The sequence below is a fragment of the Eubalaena glacialis genome, chromosome X (genome assembly GCF_028564815.1).
Source record: "Eubalaena glacialis isolate mEubGla1 chromosome X, mEubGla1.1.hap2.+ XY, whole genome shotgun sequence".
NCBI lineage: Eukaryota > Metazoa > Chordata > Mammalia > Artiodactyla > Balaenidae > Eubalaena > Eubalaena glacialis.
The window spans coordinates 40,976,148-40,998,937 of NC_083736.1; the positions used below are offsets into that span (position 1 = coordinate 40,976,148).

The following is a 22,790-nucleotide window of genomic DNA, read 5'->3' on the forward strand; positions in this document are numbered from 1 at the left end:
TATGTAACTTTTCGTATAGGAATATTTAGTCTTTATTTGGGGGCAGACATTTTTGTGCCCCCCACTTTCCCAATGTATCATACACAGAACAGACACTATAAATATTTCCAAAATGAACAAACTGAGCCAGCTCCTAGAGCTTCCCACAGTAGCCTGCCACACTGCATCAGATGAAAGGTATCACGCAGATATGGCACACAGAAGCACGGCCCAGGTTCTGCCTAACGTAGAATATTTTTCCCTTTTAATTCCACAGTAATGAAAAGCTAGACAAGGCAGAAACAGAGAAAAGCTCAAAGAAGAAAAATTAAGTATTTATAAGCAAAATCACTTCATATTAAGAAAGTCTGAGTTTTATTTAGCATTTTATCTGAGGTGCTGTGAGTAAAGGAAGAAAATGAAGATCAATCCCACATTCAATTTTAAGGAGTCTTGCAAAAATGAAAGCACACAGACTATAACAATCTTGAAAGTATGAAATAGCTTATGTTTACAATACACAAAAAATACTATAGGGACTTCCTATCAAAAGGAGATAGTCTGAGTATCTGCAAAGTCTTTCCAATCTGAAGATTCCAACACACGCTGTTCTGCTGTTTTTCCCAATTCCAACGTAGAACTCTGGACAAAACAAACAATACAAAAAGCTTTTCTAGGCCAAGGACCCTCTGAGGGAGTGTGATATCGGCCCTGAGAAACAAGTCAACCGGCCTAGTGTTGGGACCAACATAAAATGCTACCTAAAAAGCTGAAAGCCTCAGCACTTACATCTCAGACTAGATCAAAGAGATGATGCTCTTTAAACTACAATTTCATGATTATATAGAAAATCACTGTTCTTCAGACAATAAATTCATACTATACTACTAAGTATTTTAAGGTGATTTTTACCTCTTTGTAAAGAAAGGGTCAAAATAATAATTAGGATTTTTTAAAATGAAAAACAAGGTTCACTCAAAGTTAATAAAACGAATCAGTGACCCAACTATATGTACCCTCAAAATAATTAATTCTACCCAGGCTGCCAAGATAAACAAATGAATTAAAAAATTAGAAGCTTATATACAAGAAGATATTTTTACAACTACAGACATCAAAAAAAAGAAAAAGAGCTTTAGACATGTATTTCCCTAGAAGAGCATTTCCCTAGAAGAGCATTTACTACAGTTATTACATAGTAAGCAAAGTAAGAATTGCAGGAAAAAGCAACCTAAAAATTGGTATTAAATTTGTTTAATATCTTTAATAATTCTATTATTTGTAAATCCTTCCATAAAAGGGCATTACAGTTCTTCAGTTTATTGCAAACATACCTTTAAAAAAAAGTCAGCCCTACTGTTGAAGCTATAATACAAAGTTTTAAATTATTGGCACTATACTAAAAAGCACAATGGAGAACATCTTATTTAAATAAAATGAGGATGATACTTCACTGGGGAATATAGCCAACAGATTTTTTTCTCTCTCCATATCTACATCCAACGGTGGTGTTTTATAGGCAAATTTTAAACAAATGCAAGTTTTTAGAAAATAATGAAAGCCATGTTTTGCTCAGGAATACTATTATACACAGCCCATATAGATTGTTTTATAGCAGATACTAGTCTGCCAAATTTCAGATGGCAAAATGCTAAGCAGTGAGTTTGGTACTGTCCAGCTAGTTGTTTCTTGTCATCCTGGAGAATCTGTCAATGGGTAATGCTGAGACCATCTTGTCACCACCATCTCTCTTCTCAGAGGTGACTCCACTGTGATAGAACCTTCATATCCTTAAGATGCAAGGCCTAGCAAAAAGCCTCCCACAAATCCACTGGATATCACAATGTTCTGTTTGACAAATTCTGTTGCCTGAAACAAAGTTTAAAGAAAAATACTCTGAATTGTGCTACAACATGGATGAATCTTGAAAACATTACACTAAGTGAAATAAGACAGACAAAAAAAGGACAATGTTGTTATAATTTCCACTTATATGAATAGTCAAATTCATCAAGACAGAAAGTAGAACAGAGGTTACCAAGGGCTGGGGAGAGGGGTTGATTGTGGGAGTTACTGCTTAATGGTTAGAGTTTCTACTTGGGATGATGAAAAAGTTCTGGAAATGGATAGTGGTAATGGTTACACGAAAGTGTGAATGTACTTAATGCCAGTGAATTGTGCACTTAAAAAATTGTTAAAATGGTAAATTTTATGTTATGTATATTTTACCACAATAAGAAAAAGATATAAATTCTTAAAAATACTCTTAATTATTAAATCCAGAGCTAAGTATCATTTTCAGATGTTTTCCTCAATTCAGTAAATATTCAGCAAAAATTCTTGTATACCTACTATTGCAGGTGCCAACAACCAGGCAAGATGCCAGGGCTGTCCGTTACAAACTGAAGGAGCCTAGAGTCCCCAGCCAGGCCCACTAAACTTCCTGCTTCTGAGATAACAGGCATATGGACAGCAAAATTCTCACAGGTAAAAAGAAATCTCCCTATAGGGCTGGCATAAATGGTCCATTCAGCAAGTTATTAACATAGATGATTTAATAAATTCCCACAGCATGCACAATGATACTTATTAATAGTCAGTTCACTTAGCCAGTAAGAAAAAATGCACAGGATCAAAAACATAACACCTTGATAAAATGTTTAACCCAAATAAAATCATGAAGAAGCAATCAGACAAAGCCAGACTGTACGATACTCTGCCTAGATGTTTCAAAAATGTGTCATGAAAGACAGAAAAACAAAAACAAAAAAACAGATGAGGGGACCATCTAAGATTAAAGGAGACTTCAGAGACATGACAACCCAATGCAATATGTAATTCTTAATCGGGGGGAAAAGACGTAAAAGATACTTTGTGGAAAAATTGTAATATGAACTGTATATTAGGAAATATTATTGTATCATGTTAAGTTTGGGGGGATTAATAAGGGTAATGGTAATAGTACAGGAGAATATCTGTACTCTTGGAACATATGTGCTGAAGTATTTAAGAATAAAAAGACATGATGTCAAACAGTTTGGGAAAAAACAAAAAAAAGGGTAAATCTCACACACACACACACACAACCAGCAAATGTTGTGAAACGTGAACAATTTGATGAATAGGTGAAGGGTATTTGGGTATTCACTGTTTTTGTCTTTCAAGTTTTCAACCGATCTGAAATCTTTCAAAATAAAAGTTGGGGGAAGTAAAAGGACAGAATTAAAATAAAGGCAAAGGAGCATTCAATTCAATTATAAACAGAATATAAGAAGAAAATAGGCAAAATTCACATAAAAACATGATAAAACTAATATATATTAATAAAACAATATACACATTTTCAAACTATTCCACCTCAAAAAAAAAAATAGGTAGTTTTAGTTAACAACTAAAAAAAATAATGAGTGATTTAAATGGTGGCTTGATCCCAAATTTTACTTAACACTCTAGACATGACCAGAAACACCAATTTTTTTTTTTTAAAGAAGATAATCCCTAGTCACATTTTCTACTGAGATTCATTAAAAAAAAAAAGAGCCAAAAATGTACATTGTCTTACTTCTTCTATTATATTGTTGATTTCAGGTGCTGCCTTATTTGCTCGTTTCTTAATCTGTCTTTTTGCTTTGTTTACATCTTTTTCAACTCTCTTCCAGTCGATCTGCACATAGCCACTGTGACTGGCAATCTGCAAAAATTTGATAAAAATGGTTAATTCTAGGGGCTTCCCTGGTGGCGCAGTGGTTGAGAATCTGCCTGCTAATTCAGGGGACACGGGTTCGAGCCCTGGTCTGGGAAGATCCCACATGCCGCGGAGCAACTAGGCCCATGAGCCACAACTACTGAGCCTGCGCATCTGGAGCCTGTGCTCCGTAACAAAAGAGGCCACGATAGTGAGAGGCCCACGCACCGCGATGAAGAGTGGCCCCCGCTTGCTGCAACTAGAGAAAGCCCTCGCACAGAAACGGAGACCCAACACAGCCAATAAATAAATACATAAAATCACACTGTTGTTTCTAAAAAAAAAAAAAAAGGTTAATTCTAAACCAACTAGGTTGCTAATACAATATATGAACATTTAGATTTCAAGAAATGTATGAAGCTTATGGGTAAGAAATCACAATTTATCCACTAATTTATTCATTAACAGACAGTGAGTGCCTATTCTGTGCCAAGCACTGTTCTAGGTCTCCAAGCTATGGCCAAGAACAAGGGAGACGTAGGTCCCCACCCTCAGAGAGCTTATGGTCCATTAGGGAAAACAGACTTAAGCATAAATAATTACTTAGATGTGATGAACACTATGTTAAGAGAAGTATAGTACTTAATGGGAAAAGAATCCAAAAATTGTATTATAACTATTCTATAATTCTATCATAATTTTTGGAATTTGAGAATTAGCTAAAAAGGCACAGAGACTACTGAAATTATACAGCTAATAAAAAAGTACCTTTAATTAAAGAGATGTTTAATTATAAGAGATCAGTAGCCAATCAGTTACTAGGTCACTAAAGTAGCTGATAAAGGCTCTTCACTAACTCTGACTCTTTAGTCAAATTAAGAATACTTTCTGGTAATTGCTTTTGAAAGTGAAATATAAAAGAAAATATGCTCTACACAACCTTCATGCCATAAATCCTTTTAATAAAACTACAGCTAAATGCCTACTAACCCTAAGAAAAACTCTCATATGGTGCTACTGAGACACTGCAAAATCTGAGCAGGAACAACAGTGTGTGTGTTAAGTCAGTAAAGGTAGTCCCTCCGAATAATACAATCAACATATAAAGAATCACATGAGTAGTAAACAATTGAGCCTTGTATACCATTATAAATCACTTCTACCAAGCTTATGCTTTCTTTGTAATCTTTTAATACATCACTTTAAGTATAAACCACACATAAAATACTTGAAAAAATAAAAATATCTGATTTTATATAAATAGGCTGGGAATCTTAGGTTCCATTTTCACTGTGAATGACTCCATAGAAGAATCTATTTATCTGCATTTATCCCTATATTTACTCACCTTCTATCACTTCTAACTCTAGCCTCAGCAAAACAAAGTGGTAATGAAACCAAATGGCAAGTGAAAGCTTTTCCTGGCAATACCTGACATGGCAATTTGGGTCACAGACATGGAGGGGATGATAAACTTTAAGGTCCCTCCCATAGACAGCGACTATAAACCCTGGTTAAAACACAAGGGCTCCAGAATTAACAAAAGGAAGCAGATTTTGAAGAGCAGTTGAAACTTGTAGGAAGAGACCAATGTAAGGTAAGTTGCCCATTTTTTTGGCTTTATCCTGAGGACACGATGCAGTTGCAGGGTGGCTAAAAGTTCAATAGAAAACATGCCACCTTTCTGGCCTGAAGAACCAGAGGGCAGAGCCCAGGACAATAACAGCTGCCAGAAAGGACACAGCTAGAGAAAGGGAGCCCCAAATTCTATGTGTAAACTCTACCCAAGTTCTGAACCACACATTCATGGGGCATAACAAAGCACTCTGGCCAAGGCTTAAAAAAAAATAAACTGAGATTTGAGCCACTATCCACCACAGGTGAAATGGAGTCTGCAATTTGAGTCTAACCAAGTTAACTGCCTACTAAAATCAAAACATTAACAAACTTCGGAGGAATAAACCAGAATCCAGATTCTCCACGACGTAACATTCCCAATGCCCAGGGATACAATACAAAGTTATTTGATATGATAAAGCAAGAAAATGTGGCCTAGTCGCAAAAGAAAAACAACAGATGCCAACTCTGAGATGACCCAGATATTGAAATTTACAGGACTTTAAAGCAGTACTGTAACTATGCTCAATGAGGTAAAGGAAACTACAGTTGTAATCAATGAAAAGGTAAGAAATCTCATCAGAGATATAGAAAATATAAAAAGAACCAAATGAAAATTCTAGAATTGGAAAATACAATATCTGAAATAAATTCACTGGATAGCCTTAACGGCAGAAGGTAGATGACAGAGAGTCAGTGAACCTGAAGCTAGGGCACTAGAAATTACACAATCTGAAAAAAAAGACTGAAAAACTAGATGAACAAAACCTCAGAACATTATCAAAGAGCCCAACATGCATCAATCAGAGTAATGTTCAGAAGGAGAAGAAAGGAGAAAATATTTAAAGAAATAATGGCCAAAACCTTCCTGAACATGGTTAAAGACATTAATGTACAGATTCCAGAGCTCAGTGAACTCCAGGTAATGATCTAACACAATTATGAAATAACAATACTCAGATGATGTGGGGGTTGGGGGGGTGGGGCACACAGAAGTTCAATACATCATAGCTAAATTCCCATATTCCATAATGGGAAGCCAACAGTTAACACCTCAAACTGAAAGATAAAGAAATGTCCAATTCACTTGTTTAGGAAAAAGGAAATAAATACCTTAAGAATCAGCTAATAGTTCAAACTGGTTACCTCAGAGGAGGGAAAAACGGGGAGGTAGCGAGGGAGGCAAAGAACTACCTTAAGGGACTTCCCTGGTGGCGCAGTGGTTAAGAATCCGTCTGCCAATGCAGGGGACACGGGTTTGAGCCCTGGTCCGCGAAGATCCCACATGCTGCGGAGCAACTTAGCCCTGTCTGCGTGCAGCAATGAAGCCCCAGTGCAACCAAAAATAAATGAATAAGAACTACCTTAATCTGTAATGAGCATTATACATGTACTTGACCCTCTGAATTATGGGCATGTACAACTCAAAAAAACTAAAAAATAAATTTAAAAGATTTATATACCACTGTCTGTTTTAAGATGGCAGTGTGGTAAATATCTACTGGAAAACACCTGAGTTACTAGAAAAGCTTTAAGTTGTCAGCAAACTAATATTTATCTTTAAATATAAGTAAAGGTAATAAAAATATGGAAGCAAGACTAAATAATAGGTAATTAGCCTAAAAGCCATTTGTTTCTTTTTTCTTCTTTTTCCTTCTATTGAGTTTTCAAGGTAAGTCATATTTGTGGGAAAAATTGGTTTGATGCTGACAGGTCTCATGCTCTTCTAATCAGTGACTTCAAACAATATGTGGACTAGACACGAAGTAGAAGGTGGCAACAGCAAAACGTGGGTTTGACGGGTACATATCAAGTGGACTGAAACGGACTTCTGAAAAACTGACATGCAGCGTACACTGAAATGTATAATTCTCTCTATCTGTGAACATTTTAGGGAACTCTGCTTTGGTCCAGTACCCTTTACATTGAAATGTATAATTCTATCTGTGAACATTTTAGGGAACTCTGCTTTGGTCCAGTACCCTTTTCCACTAAACAGAAATGACAACTGAGTTTTCAAAATAGCTATAGAATTCAATATCTTGATTCTTGATAACTATATAAATATCTTAATTCTTGGTTCTATATAAACCCAAGTCAAAAATCAGCTTAAATAAAATTCTCCTTTGTACAAATACTGGCATATTCATCCAAAGGACTAAATTTAGATATGAACCATATTCCTTTTTACCTCTTACCACAAGTAATAAGCAATTACCCCTAATAATACCACCAAGAGAAAAAAAAAATATATATATATATATATTTTTTTGAACTGCTTAGTAAACAACTTAAAATCTGTGCTTAACACATATGAATCCAGTCCCTTTGTACTTCAGGCAATGACACTGGTTATTACATGATCAATGGCTTAGGTGCTGAAGTCAGATTTTGGTTGCTATGACCATCAGTCATTTTTAAAATCTGACAGATTTCTGTATCTTTAAAATTGTTGCTAACATTCATTCCCAGAAATTTTCAATTTTAGGATTTACTATATTTGATCTTCAGGGAATGGTATTTTTGGGAAAATATATGCCAAACAGACATGAATGCCAGATAATATCCTGATAAACATCCTCTAACAGCAAAGCATTTTTGAACCTTATACTTAGAGGAACATGAACAAGACTAAAATTTCAAATCCACTTGCCTCAGAAATAGGATTATGAATGATTTTTTTAAACCCAATTTTCCACTTTCTATATTACTATGGTTCCCTAGTTTTAAAAAACATGTTAGAAATTGCTAACAGCATTTTCCCCTGGGAAGGAAAACTGGCTAGGAAACAGGAAAGAGACTTCTTGAATTTTATATATTGTGTATGAGTGTGTGAATTTTTTTTAAATTTAATTTTATTTATTTTTTTATACAGCAGGCTCTTGAGAGTGTGTGTGAATTTTAAATATATGTTTTAAATGGCCAGCAGGAACAGGTTATGCTATTGATGAAATGTTTATTTTTCTAGGGAGATGCTTCAAGGAAAATTTAGGTAAATAATAACAAAAAATGAGATACCTCAAATTTTAACAGTTGTGTTTTTAATAGCTGGGATCAAACTATGCTTAAAAAACCTCAGAAGTATTTAAATAGATGCTCTTCATGACACATGCCAGCTTTCAAAACTCATTTTAGTTTTTCCATAAACTGATGCCTAAAAGAGAAATTCCATCTTCTATTAAAATAGACAGGAGTGAAATGGCTAAACTTGACTTTCTCAGTTCTTAAGGGCTACATATGTAAGCAGAGGCAAGGACCGAAAGCTCTGACATACCTGAAGGAGAAGAAAGCCACCACCTACTGCAGTTGCTGCAAGTTTTCCAACTTTCTGGAACAAAAATCCTGCACACCTTTAATGGAAGAAATGACAAAGGATGAGAACAATCAATGATGTACTAAACTCTCTCCCTTCTACTTTTCATTGCTTTCCTAATAAAATCTTAATGTCTTCCCAGTTCTTTTGATCATGTCCCTTACCCGCTCAGAAACCCACAATGTTTCCCGTCAGTTATATAGACTAGTCAAAAGTGCATAATCTAAATTGCCTGAGATGTGCTTCAAAATAAGGGATGGAGAGAAGAAGAGGGGAATTTACAGGAAAAAGACTGGCTACTGAAACTGAATGTTGAGTACTCAGGGGTTGATTATACTCTTCCTTCTACACTTGTATTAAGTTGAAATTCCTCATAATAAAAGTGCTTAGTTTTGTTTTGTGTTTTTTAATACACTCAAGATGTTCCACACACCTGGCCGACTCTCACTCTACCCAAACCTTCTGCTCCAACCCAATCAGTTTCCAAATATGTCACCACCGTTGCTCAAGCTATTAACCTCCCTGTTTCTAGGGGTTTCTACCTAGCTCTACCTATCTAAAACTTTCCTACCCTTTAAGGTCCAGCTGGAGTTCCACCTTCACGACTATACTTCAGCCCACATTTCTCATGGCTTCCTTATCTATTTCTATCTCTATATTAAACCTGTTTTGTCTCATCTATCCTGTAAGGATGTCAACCCATACTTCTTTTTTGATTCTCTCCTTCAGTGAGCTCATTATTCCCTTAAGTATTCCAGACCCAGTGTGCAAAAGAATCTCAGATTTCCAACTCCAGCCTTCTGTACTGGGTTGAACAGTGTCACCCCCGAAATCCATGTCCTTCCTAGAACCTCAGAATGTGACCTTATTTGGAATAAGGTCATTGTAGATGTAGTTAGTTCAGATGAGGCTATACTGGAGTCGGGTGGGCCCCAAATCCAATATGTCATAGAGACACACAGAGGGAAGACAGCCATGTGATGACAGAGGCAGAATTGGAGTGATATGTCTACAAGTCAAGGAATGCCAGGGATTGCTGGCAACCACCAGAAGATAGGAGAGAAGCATGGAACAAATTCTCCCTGAGCCTCCAGGAAGGAACCAACCCTGTTGACACCTTTCAAATTTCTAGCCTCCAGACCTGTGAGAGAATAAGTTTCTCTCATTTTAAGCTACCTAGTTGTGGTACTTTGTTACAACAGCCTTAGAAAACTAATACACCTTCATAAATGGAAAATTTACATTTCCAATTAAATGATGAGCTTCTCTTGCCACCCAGAACCACATATTCAAAATGTCCCAAAGCAAACATCATCTTTCCAACCAAACCAGCTGTTGCTAAGGTCCCAATTTGTAAGTGACTGCACCATTCTCTAGGCTTGTTACCTCATGCTCATCTCAGGCTGCCTTCTTCATTGCCTTTGGGGTCCAACTGACGGCCAATTCTATATACTCGAGTATCGCCAAAACATCATTTGATTGCCTTCTTTCCATCCTCAAGGGCATCACTACCTTGCTTCCAGACCACACTAAGGACACCCTAGCTAATCTTCACACCTCCCATCTCGCCTAGCAGCCACCCATCCTGCTATCAGTTTTAATTTCTTATTATGATCAAGAACCTATAGCTACCTACAGCTAAACATAATCTCCTCAGCTTCCCATTCATGTCCTGAATTGGTCTGAATTATTAACTGGTTAAGTTAATATCTATTAACCATTCCCCCTTAATGTATGCCACAACAGTACATCAGTTTCATACCCTAAGAAAATTGCAAAAATTACACTGAATCTGAAGTCATTGCAACAAATCACCTGTATAATATTAGAGTCCTATTACACAGCTCCTGGACTGACACCTGGCTACAGTTCAAACATATGTGTCCCTCAGTAGGGGAGACAGCAACAAAGACTCAGAAAAGGGAGCAGAGGAGGCAAGCAGCAGCCAGGTCTAAACAGTATCCTGGAGAATGTGCTCCACAAGCATGTCTATCCTTTGCTTGACGGCATGAGCCACTAAAATGAGTCTACTAACTTCCCCTCTTCTGTCTCTAGGCTTTCCAAGCAAACTTCTGCCAATTATTGGGCTTCTCACCAAGCTTAGCCTACAAGGAGAAAACACACAACAATTTAATTCTATTGCTCAATTATTTTTTAGTCTCTTTTAAGGTGGGGCTTCAGGCCTTGACTCACATTAACCCATCACCCATGGCACCAAATTGTGAGCTTATTTAAGCAGAAGGCCAGGCCCTGAATTGTGGGCATCAAGGTACCACCGGCCTGTGAAAAATCATCTGAAAAACCAGGGCTCTGACCAGGCATCTAACTGCAGGCTTTTTTCATAAGCAGCACTAATAAGTACACATCATGAATAAATACTGCACCTCTTTGTCACAGTATCTTCACAGTGAGTGTTTCTACCATAAAATGGCATTTATTAAAAAAAGGCATAAAAGAGTGCACCATTGTTCCAAGGCGCAAGTAAAACACAAATCAAAAAAATCATTTTATACTCACTGAGTTTAAATATGTAAATATTTAAATCAATGTAGGATGAATTTAACTTAGAATCTAAGAAATAAATGATTACTCACAAGTTAAGCACGTACACTAACTTCAGAAATTCTCTAGGGTCATGAACATTTTCAAAATAAAGAGTCAAACTTGTTTCTGACCCTTGTTAGTTGGCTAATCTTTTAGTCTAAGAATAACAGAATTATATCTGCAGTAGCAATTATATAATCATGTGATCTGAAATGTTAACTGGTTAGGTTAATGCTTATTAACCTCTCCCCCTTAATGTACTCCACAGTATTATTACTGAGTAAGCAATCAGTCCTTTAATTCCAACCAAGGCCCAATCTACAACTCTTCTTCAAAGTATTGTCATAATCCAAATTAGAATCATCTGTATCATAATCAGTACTTTTTACTGAGAATTTTACACTGCTCTCCACAGGGCTGATAATCCTGGAGACCAGTTTTTTACTGTGGGAATTCTCCCAGGGTTTTCCGGTTGTTAGCACTGAACAAGTAAAAATTATTTACATATAATTAACTCTTCTATATTTTTCCCTCTTTACCCACTGTCACTGAATCAGATTCACTATATCTGCGAAATCTGAGATGGGCGAAAATATACAAAGAATCAAAGGAAGGGTGAGGAGGGAAGAGTGGAGGGTGGAGGAGGATGATCACCGAAACCCAACAGTCTCTGAGTGTTGATTACACTAATCATACCACAGAGAAAAGCCTCAAGGTACAGCTCTTCTGGGATTAACAGTGTAAAGCCACTGACTGAGCACGTAATTGGCCCAGATACAGAAGGGGAGCACTCAGGCTCCCAATGAAATTTAACAAAAAAAAGATGTTTTTCTCACCAGCCACTCACTCCACCCATTACAATCTGGGTGGCTACTGAGTATTTTTCTACCATAGGTCCGGAACTGTGGCCAAACACTCGATTCCACCAGTGGTGTCTTCTTGCATACTCAGTTAAATCCAACACTTCGTAAGAGTCATCATCACTTTCATATTCTTCAAAGCAAAAAATGAAAGCAACAAATTTACAGTCAACCGAAAATTAAAAATGCCGTGTACATTTTCATCTGTTACGACTCATTGTTACATTTGGCATACAGCTAAAAACGCCCAGATGGAAACAAAGTTTCTTAAACCCAATCCCTGAGACTAGGGCCTTGAGAGTAAAGGGCCATGCATCTCCTTTCCAAAGGCCCAGAGACAGGCCTGGGTGCCGGGGCAACATCAGTTACGCAGCAGAGGGGTCACCCCCGCACCCCAAATCTCAGTAGGGATAGGTCAGAGTTTCACAGCAGGGTCTCCCCCCAATCTCAGCGGGTCAGTTCAGAGTTTCACAGCATGAAAGGTCACCCCCAAATCTCAAGTTCAGGGTCAGTGCAGGGTCCGTTTTCATCAGTGGGAGAAAGAAGGGGGGTTCTCCACTGACAGAACCGGTTAGAGGCCCGGCAAGAAGAAATGATTTCAAAACCAAGACTTAAAAAAAAAAACAACCAAAAAACGTTAGAAGACGGACAGGAACGGCCGGAGGTGAAGGTAAGGCAGGAGGTGGGGCTGTGTTGAGGGCGAGGGTCCGAGAGGGGAGAGCGAGTCTAGTCCGAAGTGGGTGCTCAAAGGGTTGCCTCAAGCAAACAGAGCCCCCAGGAACCCTGGGACAGAGGAAGGAAGACGCACCCCCGAGCCAAGGTCGAGAGCTGTGAGCCGTCTCTAAGATACTACTTCGGGCCCCGGCCGCTCACCTTGGGGAGGGGCGTTCCAGGTCGCCATGATACCGCCGGCGGCCAGTATTGAAGGTGGTCCCAACCCGCCCGCCTCTCCCCGCTACTTTAAGAACCGCTCTAGGCCCAGGTGGAAGTCTATGGTCTCTTTTTTTCCTCCTCCTCCTCCTCCTCCTTTTCCTCCAGGCGCGTAGTCTTGTCCCCGCCCCCTCCTCTAAGCGGAGGGCCTTCCGCGCAAGCGCAGGGCACAGGGGCGCGGGGAAGGGGAGAGGGGAGAGACAGGCTGGATACCAGCCCGCGAGGGTTTGTGGGAATTGTAGTCCGTTGCCCTCCGCAAGCCTGGTTTCCCACCCCTCCCCCTCTAGAATTTCCAGAACCTGAATTTTGGTTATTTTGTTTTAAAGAGCCTCAGGGCTGGAGGGGAGGGGGCGTCACATGGTGGTTAAATCGAAAACCCGCTTGCTATTTGTAACACTATACCAGAAAGAGGCTTTTAAAAAGAGATAAGAGAAACCCTGTTTCAAACCACACTTTCCAAGCAGTCCAGGGCTCAACTAACGGATGGAAAATTTTTCTAACGCTGTGCAGCTGGGAACTGGAACGTTTTCATCCTCTCCTTCTCCACGCGTTTCCTGCCAGGAACCCGAGGAGGAAGAGGGAGGCCTAAGAACTGACCTGACACGAGTTATTCAAGAGGACATAATTTTTAAGCATCATTTTTATTATTTAAATCTGACAGGAACAAGGGCAAGTTCTTTACCCAGAAGCCCCACGAGATTCTGTTGAATGAAAAACCGTGTTGATTGCCAAGCAGCTAACTCAGGTTCACGTAAACCAGCCCCCAAACTTGTTTTGAACTTGCATTGCACCCGCATTCGCTGTACAATTAAAACAGCCCTATCAGTATTCCTATTCCGAGAATATGGAGATGAAGAAAAAACAAGAAATTCTGGTAGAGGTTGTATTATTTAAAATACTCACTTACATAATTGCACTTGGCTTTTCAAGTCCTGGTGCTCTAAATGCAAGGGTTGATTCAAGTTCCTCACCCTGTGCCCCCCCCCCCCAAAATACAATTCTAAGACTGGCTGGAGATGCTAGTCTTCAATTTGTGTAAGATTACACGTTTCGGAAACAAAATAACTTTAAGGGACATAACTTCAGAGATCTTAACTGAAATATTTTTTCCAAGAGTTAACAGGTTTGAGTTCATACACTCCTTCCTCCCCATTGCCTACCCACTCCTAATGAGGTGCTAACGAATAAGAGAAACAGCAAATGATGGGCCACTGAAAGAGAAAAAAGGAGAAAAGAGAAATGAAAAATACAAACTGAAAGAGCAAAATTACAAATTGGAAGAGGGTTGACTGGGCCAATGACATCCAAATGACACTTTCGCATACTTCTAGCAATATCTGCCAACTACAAAAAGAAGCCACTTTCCTGTCATGGAAATCAAACGATTATGGAGAAATGGGGAGAAAATAGAAACAAAACAGTGCTCTTAAGATGCCAAAGAATAGACCTTTGTATCCAAAATGCATCCAAAACATGTCCAAAAATGAATTAAAAGACAATCATTTCTCTAAAGGACTTAAGGGCTGAGAAGGAACTTTTCAGTGCTCTTCCCTTTTTTCTTGCAGTGATATGCCCTTGCCATTACCTCAAGGAAGTTGGTTGTATAATATACTTTTCTAGTGTGAGTTTTTTTCTTTCCCAGTATCGAAAAAGCTGTCATTTTGTTGGCTCAGTGACGAGTGGTTTAATGTGTAAATTGTGTACACAGGCTTTAAAAGGTGCTTTGATCCTCCTGATGGGTTCAAGGCGGGTGACTTTTTTTTTTAATTCCCACTTTGAATAGTGGGGGTTTTTTTTGTTTTTTGTTTTCTGTTTTTTTCAGTCAGCAGTAATAAACATTTTCATTGTGAACACTGATATCTTAACACTGGTACCAACTGTACCAAAACATAATTCTTGTAGCCTCCAGCTTTTCAATGGGTAGTGTTCCAAAAGTTTATGAGTAACTTATTTGAAATAGAAAACATTTTCTATTTCCTCCATAATGAAACTGTAATGAAACTATTCCTTCCTGATCTCCACTTTTCCTCATTGTCTTTGGAAACCTCATTTGTTAAAAACAATTTAGTCAGAATTGAGAAAACAAAAAGCAGACAAAAAAACAAACAGAAGAACAATTCAGTCCCTGGGCAGTCTAACCTCCCCCATTGGCTACCACTAATCCCAACACAATGGAGCCCACTCACCCCACGTTTGCACACTTAAAATGCTGTAAGTGACCTTTCAAAGTACTGAGGTAATCAATTGCTGATGAGAAAAGTGTGGCAAAGTTGATGCTGCATGAACTAGCTTGTTGGAGTGTAAACAGGTAGAAGGTTTAGTAATGTGTATCCACAATTTTAAAGATGTCACTTCAATAATCCCACTAAAGATCAGTGCCGAAAACTATTTAAAGAGTTCTTATGCATAAAGGTACTCATTGCAGGGTTGTTGTTTTGTTTTGTTTTGTTTTTCATAATGAAAAGGAATAGAAACAATAGGGAAAATGGAAAGTATCCAACAGTAGCTGAATAGTTATGGAAATTATGGAATGTTATGTTTAAAAAGACTGTAATAACAGGAAAGTGCTTAAATGAAAAAATTGTTTACCAAATTGTATTTACAGTTTTATTGCAAGTGATTTATTCAATTTCTGCTTAAAAAAAGCATTAAGACTTGATAAACTGGAATGGATTATGTTGCAGACTTGATTCTAGCCTGCTGGCTGTTACTGAACACAAGTTCATGTGCCCAATGCACAGTGAGGCCAAACAAACCAAAACATCAGAGTCTGGAGCAGAGAAATGTTTATTGCAGGGCCAAGCAAGGAGAACAGGTGGCTTGTGCTCAAAAACCCCAAACTCCCCAATGGTCTTAGGGGAGAAGTTTTTATAGGCAAAAGTTACCTGAAGTTACCATCCTCCACCTGGGTGGGGGCGTTAGTTCCTGCAGAACTCAAAGGTATTGTTATGTATATTCCTTGAGGAGGAACCAGGACCCTGCCCCAAGTCTGCACTATTGTTTCTTGACCGCTCCTCCCTTGTTTCTACATCCCCTTCCTTCGCTAATTAGCCAACTGTTTGAATCTGCCCTTTGGAACTCAGGGAAGGTCAAGGAGGCTGAATGAAACCTATTTCCTACAAACAAGAAATGGGGGACATGGAAAGGATTTGTACCAGGGAGGGCCCCACAGGGTCCTGCTTGGTTTCAGAACTAAATGGTTTATAAGGTATTGTTACTGAACCAAACTTGGGTCTGCTCACCTGCACGCAGTAAAGCCAATCAACTGACACCAGGTTGTGGTTGTAACAGGGAAGAACAAAATCTGACTCCCTGTTGGATCTGTTTCTTTTACTTTGACCTTTGCTTTCCATTGCTTTTGTTCTATCTATAGCTATTGGCATATGTAATGGCCTGCCTCGGGAAACCCTTCCCCTCTGCCTGAATGTTAAACTAAAGTGCCTCTGTTCAGCTCACAGGGAAGCACCCTGACCCTGCCCACCTGTGAATGGCTGCAGAAAAGAAGAAATTAACATATCCCCTCCCCGAGGCTGGCCAAAACCAGGAGATGTTTTGCAAGACTTATGGCCTTTTTACTTTACTTCCTCACCTCCTCCCCTCTCTGTTCTATAAAAGAAACTAGCATCCAGTCACTGATAAGACACTCTAGGACACTAGTCTGCCATCTTGGTCAGCCAGCTTTCTGAATAAAGTCACTACTCCTTGCCTCAACACCTTGTCTCCCGATTTATTGGCCTGTCATGCAGTGAGCAGAGCAAGCTTGGACTTGGTAACATGGTGAAGGAAAGTGCAGCATTTATTGTAAGGTGCCATACAAGTAGTCCAAGACAGCTAATGCTCAAAAAGCCCAAACTCCCCAATGGGTCTCAGCAAAGCATTTTTAAAGGCAAGGTGAGGGAGGAGGAGTCCCAGGGTAAGTGATCAGCTCATGCACAATTCTCTGATTGGTTGATGGTGAGGTAACAGGGGTTAACATTATCAATCCTTAGGCACCAGTAGGTCTGGGGACTACATGCTCATGGTCATCAAGTAGTTAATTTCTTCCATTTGGTGGGGGTTTTTGCATCTGTAAAACAACTCCAGAAATGTGCAGCCGATACACAAGTAGTTAATTTCTTCCATTTGGTGGGGGGTTTTGCATCTGTAAAACAACTCCAGAAATGTGCAGCAGATACTATTATCTAGGTACTTCAGACAGGGGCTAAAGCAGAGGATATGGGGGAGGGGTCTGTCCTGGGAAGGCACCATAGGGGCCTGCTTGGTCACAGTAGTGATAAAAGAGTACTGGTTAGAAAAATAAGCAAAGATAGCCAGGAAAACGCTAAAAGGAAGAGCAATGAGAGAGGACTAGCCTGACCACACATGAAAATGTAATTTTTTTAAAGTTACTAATTAAAACAGTGTGATACTGGTGTATGAGCAGACAGACACACTAAGAGACTGAAATAGAAAGCCCAGAAATAAATACAATATATACCAGGGAATTCCCTGGCAGTCCAGTGGTTAGGACTTGGCACTTTCACTGCCAGGGCCCGGGTGCAATCCCTGGTCAGGGAACTAAGATCCTGCAAGCCGCGTGGCATGGCCAAAAAAAAAACCCCAAAACAAAAACAATATATACCAGAATTGAGTATACAATAAAGGTGGAATCTCAAGTAGTCAGGTAAATATGAACTTTATTTTAAAAACTACTGTTGGAACAACTAAGGCTGATATCTGACATCTGGAAAAACATACAGCTAAATCCATACCTTACAACATGTACCCGGATGAACTCCAAATGGCTCAAATACCTAGATGTAGAAATTAAAATAATAAAACTAATTGAAGAAAACTGGGCAAATTCCTTTATAACTTTGCAGCAGGGATGACCTTTTATAAATGACTCAAAAATTGATAAATTTAACTATATAAAAGTTAAAACTTAAGCATAAAAAAATAAGCAAAATCAAAAGACAAATTACAAGCAGAATAATGTTTGCAATTCTTATCGAAGGCAAAGGACTAACCTCCCTAATATATAAAAGCTCCTTTAAAAGGGAATTTATAAAAGACCAACCACACCAATAGAACAGCAACAGACACATACACAATTCACAGAAAAAAGAAATACAAATGGCCCTAAAACACACAAAATACTCTCAACAACAATTATAATAATTGGACATTATAATTCTCACTTAACAGATTAATTAAAATTCATAAGTATTACAACAGACTTGATATGTTCATGTGATGCATTCACTTGTGTGTATAAACTTATTCACTGTAGCACTGTCTGAAATAGCAAAAGACTGAAAACAACCCATGTGTCCAGCCTTATTGGACTGCTTAATAAACCATAGTATATCTGCACAACCACAGCTGTAGTAAATAAGTAAATAAAAAAATAAGAACAAAGAATTTATCTATGTCCTGATTTGGAAAGTTCCCTAGGATATATTGTTAAAAGTAAAACAGAAAGATGCAGAAAAATGTGCTACCTTTTTTTTAAAAAACAGCTTTATTGAGATATAATTCATATATAATTTATCCATTTAAAGTGTACAATTCAGTGTCTTTTAGTATATTACATTATTAATTTTTTAAATTGTAGTAAATATATACATATATAATTAAAATTTCCATTTAGCCATCTTAAGAATATAATTCAATGGCATTAATTACATTCACAAGGTTGTACAACTATCAATCACCACTATGTATTTTTTTTTTAACATCTTTATTGGAGTATATATAATTGCTTTACAATGTTGTATTAGTTTCTGCTGTATAACAAAGTGAATCAGCTATACATATACATATATCCCCATATCCCCTCCTTCTTGTGCCTCCCTCCCACCCTCCCTATCCCACCCCTCTAGGTGATCACAAAGCACTGAGCTGATCTCCTTGTGCTATGTGGCTGCTTCCCACTAGCTATCTATTTTACATTTGGTAGTGTATATATGTCCATGCCACTCTCTCACTTCATCCCACCTTACCCTTCCCCCGCCCCATGTCCTCAAGTCCATTCTCTAGTAGGTCTGCGTCTTTATTCCCGGCTTGCCTCTAGGTTCTTCATGACCTTTTTTTTTTTTTTTAGATTCCATATATATGTGTTAGCATATGGTATTTGTTTTTCTCTTTCTGACTTACTTCACTCTGTATGACAGACTCTAGGTCCATCCACCTCACTACAAATAACTCAGTTTCGTTTCTTTTCATGGCTGAGTAATATTCCATTGTATATGTGTACCACTTCTTTATCCATTCATCTGTCGATGGACACTTAGGTTGCTTCCATGTCCTGGCTATTGTAAATCACCACTATGTATTTCCAAAACTTTTCATCACCCCAAACAGAAACTCTGTAATCATCAAACAATAATTTCTCATTCCTCCTCCCCCCAGTCCCTGATTACCTCTATTCTATTTTCTGTCTCTATGAATTTGCCTATTCTAGGTACCTCATAAGTGGAGTCATATAATATTTGACCTTTTGTATCTGGTTTATTTCACTTAGCAAAGTGTTTTCTACGTTTATCCATGTTGTAGCATATATCAGAACTTCATTTCTTTGCATAGCCGAATAATATTCCATTGTATGGATATACTTGACTTCTCCTCTCAAGCTATAAAGGTCCTAGATGTCACCTTCTTCCAAGATAAGGCTGTTTCTTATACATAGAAAATCTGTTGTTTAGTGTAGCCACCTTGATTTTTTTTTAATTTTTAAAAAATTTATTTTATTATATTTTTTATTTTTGGCTGCATTGGGTCTTCATTGCTGTGCACAGGCTTTCTCTAGTTGTGGTGAGCGGGGACTACTCTTCGTTGTGGTGCACGGATTTCTCATTGTGGTGGCTTCTCTTGTTGCAGAGCAAGGCTCCAGGCATGCGGGTTTCAGTAGTTGTGGCCCACAGGCTCAGTAGTTGTGGCCTGCGGGCTCTAGAGTGCAGGCTCAGTAGTTGTGGTGCACGGGCTTAGTTGCTCCGTGGCATGTGAGATCTTCCCAGACCAGTGATGGAACCTGTGTCCCCTGCATTGGCAGGTGGATTCTTAACCACTGTGCCACCAGGGAAGTCCCTGTAGCCACCTTTATTAATTGATTATTTTGGCTAGATTTTCTGGATAACTTGCTGCAGCTTCTACATCAGCACTTGGTTTTTCACCTTGCACTTTTATGTAATGGAGATGGTGTCATTCCTTAAACTTCATGAACCAACCTCTGCTAGCTTCAAACTTTTCTTCTGCAGCTTCTTCACCCCCTGTCAGCTTTGTAGAATTGAAGAGAGTTAGGGCCTTGCTCTGGTTTAGGCTTTAGCTTGAGGGAATGTTGTGGCTGGTTTTAGCTTCTATCCAGACCACTGAAGCTTTCTCCATATCAGCGATAAGGCTGTTTAGCTTTATTATCATTTGTATATTCACTGGAGTAGCACTATTAATTTCCTTCAAGAACTTTTCATTTGTATTCACAACTTGGCTAACTGTTTGGTGCAAGAGGCCTACCTTTTGGCGTATCTCATGCCTTCCTCACTAAGCTTAATCATTTCTAGCTTTTGATTTAAAGTGAGAGTCGTGGGACTCTTCATTTCACTTAAACACTTAGAGGCCATTGTAGGATTATTAATTGTCCCTATTTCAATATTGTTGTGGCTCAGTTAATAGGGAGGCTCAAGATGAGGGAGAGAGATGAGGGAACGGCTGGTTGACGGAACAGTCAGAACACACACAACAATTATAGATTAAGTTCATCATTGATTTGTGGCTCCCCAAAGCAGTTGCAATAGTAACATCAAAGATCACTGTTCACAGATCACCATAACAAACATAATCATAATGAAAAAGTTTGAAATATTGTGAGAATTACCAAAATGTGACATGGAGACATGAAGTGAGCAAATGCTGTTAGAAAAATGGCACCAATAGACTTGCTCGAGGCAGGGTTGCCACAAATTTTCAATTTTTAAAAAAACGCAACAACTGAGAAGCACAATTAAGCAAAGCACAATAAAACAAGCTATGCCTGTATTTCTAGTAGTTTTAATTACATATACTAATTAGAATTCTTAACCCTTAGAAACCTTAATTGATAGTGAAAACTAAGTAAGCACTTGTGAACTATCTGTTACACCAGCATTCTCTATATTGGCAAATTTACAGATACATTTCATAATTTCTAGAAGCATGTTCTTCCTCATAGTAAATTTTTCAATGAGTTACAAAACATGTTTACTGAAAAACCCAAATATCTTTCATTCCTTTGTAAAAAGTCAAAAGTAGATAAACCTTTGTTCAGTAATTAATATTTCAATATTTAATCTTATTTAGAAATAATCTGTATACTCAATGAACATCCATCATTTAACTTAACTTAGTCTCGCTCTAAGGTTTCAAGTTACCAAAAAGATTTTAGAAACTATTTTTAAGTAGACATACCATAAAACATAATTGTTGTAGAAAAGTTAATTTATAAACTTTTATCTTAATTCATTTAATTCACTTGTTCTTAACAATTATGTTTAGATTACTCATAAAAATTTCATGAGACATTGAACAGATAACCATCATCTTAAGTTTTTTAGTTTCTTGCTAATGAATTCTCTAACAGGGATAACACGAACTTATTTTACTAGTGAACTTGGGTAGAATAAAAGTTCTGTGTCTGCATTATATTAAATGCTGATAACTCTGAAGACATGCCTATTTTAATCAAATCAACAAACTTAAACCAGCTTTTATTTACTTAATATTGTCCCAGATCACATGAACTTGAAAAACATTTGGGTTAGTTTCTATATTTTTGAGAGTTGTAGGCATATTTAATTTATATACGTATTTCTTTTTCTTTAAGCCAATTAAATAAAGTTCACAAATTAATTTTGGCAATACCATCCAGAGGTGGAAAAATCACACATCTATAACATATCTGTCCGTCTATCTATCTGTCTATCTATCTATCTATCTGACATACAGAAACATAAAGACAGATGCAAACAGAGATGTTATAGCTTTTGCTGTAAAATTTTAGCCATTAGACACGTACAACAATGCAAAACTCACTAGTTTATAAAAGAACAGTTGGGTCCGAATTGTGTCTTTGGCAGATGGCATAAGTTAAAGTTACCTGCTCAGAGGGCTAAAGTTTTTTACTAATATTAATGGTGAAGACATTTAAGATTTTCATTCCCTGGTATCCAAATAGCCCCTCTTTTTTTCTTTTCTTTTCTTTTCTTTCTTTTTTTTTTCTTTCCCCTTCTTATAAGAATTACCTCCCTGTAGTTGGCATTTCCAAGAGATGGCTCTGGGTTCCTAGAGAAGACAAGGTAGAATATTTACATCTCAAAGGCACAGAAGAAGGATGTAACTTTCTCCAAGAAGGATTTTGTTTCCAAAGTCCAGATCTTTTATAATATCTACAAGCCTTTTGAGATGAATAGGGGAGGTTTTGGGGTTGGTAAAAAGGATAGATGGGCTTCAAATTTCTTTTAGAGCTGCATTTCTGTTCTTATACTCAATTAGTAAGACAAGAAGAGTTGTTTTTAATTCCTCAAAGAATTGGGTTGCAATCTGAGTGATATAAGGGGCTGATCCAACTACATTCTCTTCAATTTGCTTCTTTACATCAGGGAGATTTCCAACTAAGATGGAAATAAAAAGATTTCTATCTTAGGGACTTCCCTGGTGGTGCAGTGGTTAAGTATCCTCCTGCAGGGGGCATGGGTTTGATCCCTGGTCCAGGAAGTTCCCACATGCTGCGGAGCAACTAAGCCTGTGCGCCACAACTACTGAGCCTGCGCTCTAGAGCTCATGAGCCACAACTACTGAGCCCATGCGCCACAACTACTGAAGCCTGTGCACCCTAGGGCCCGTGTGCCGT

General features: G+C 38.1%; 1 protein-coding gene across 1 annotated transcript; it reads right to left on the minus strand.

Annotated features, from left to right (window-relative positions):
• Positions 1-384: 384 nt before the first annotated feature.
• Positions 385-13,031, minus strand: FUNDC1 (FUN14 domain containing 1). Its single transcript, XM_061178628.1, has 5 exons — positions 12,872-13,031; positions 11,975-12,131; positions 8,556-8,631; positions 3,542-3,670; positions 385-1,848 (listed from the first exon to the last, which is right to left on the minus strand). Exons 1-5 carry the CDS (start codon positions 12,897-12,899, stop codon positions 1,771-1,773), a joined length of 468 nt encoding a protein of 155 aa, XP_061034611.1. The 5' UTR covers positions 12,900-13,031; the 3' UTR covers positions 385-1,770.
• Between the last annotated feature and the right edge of the window lie 9,759 nt (positions 13,032-22,790).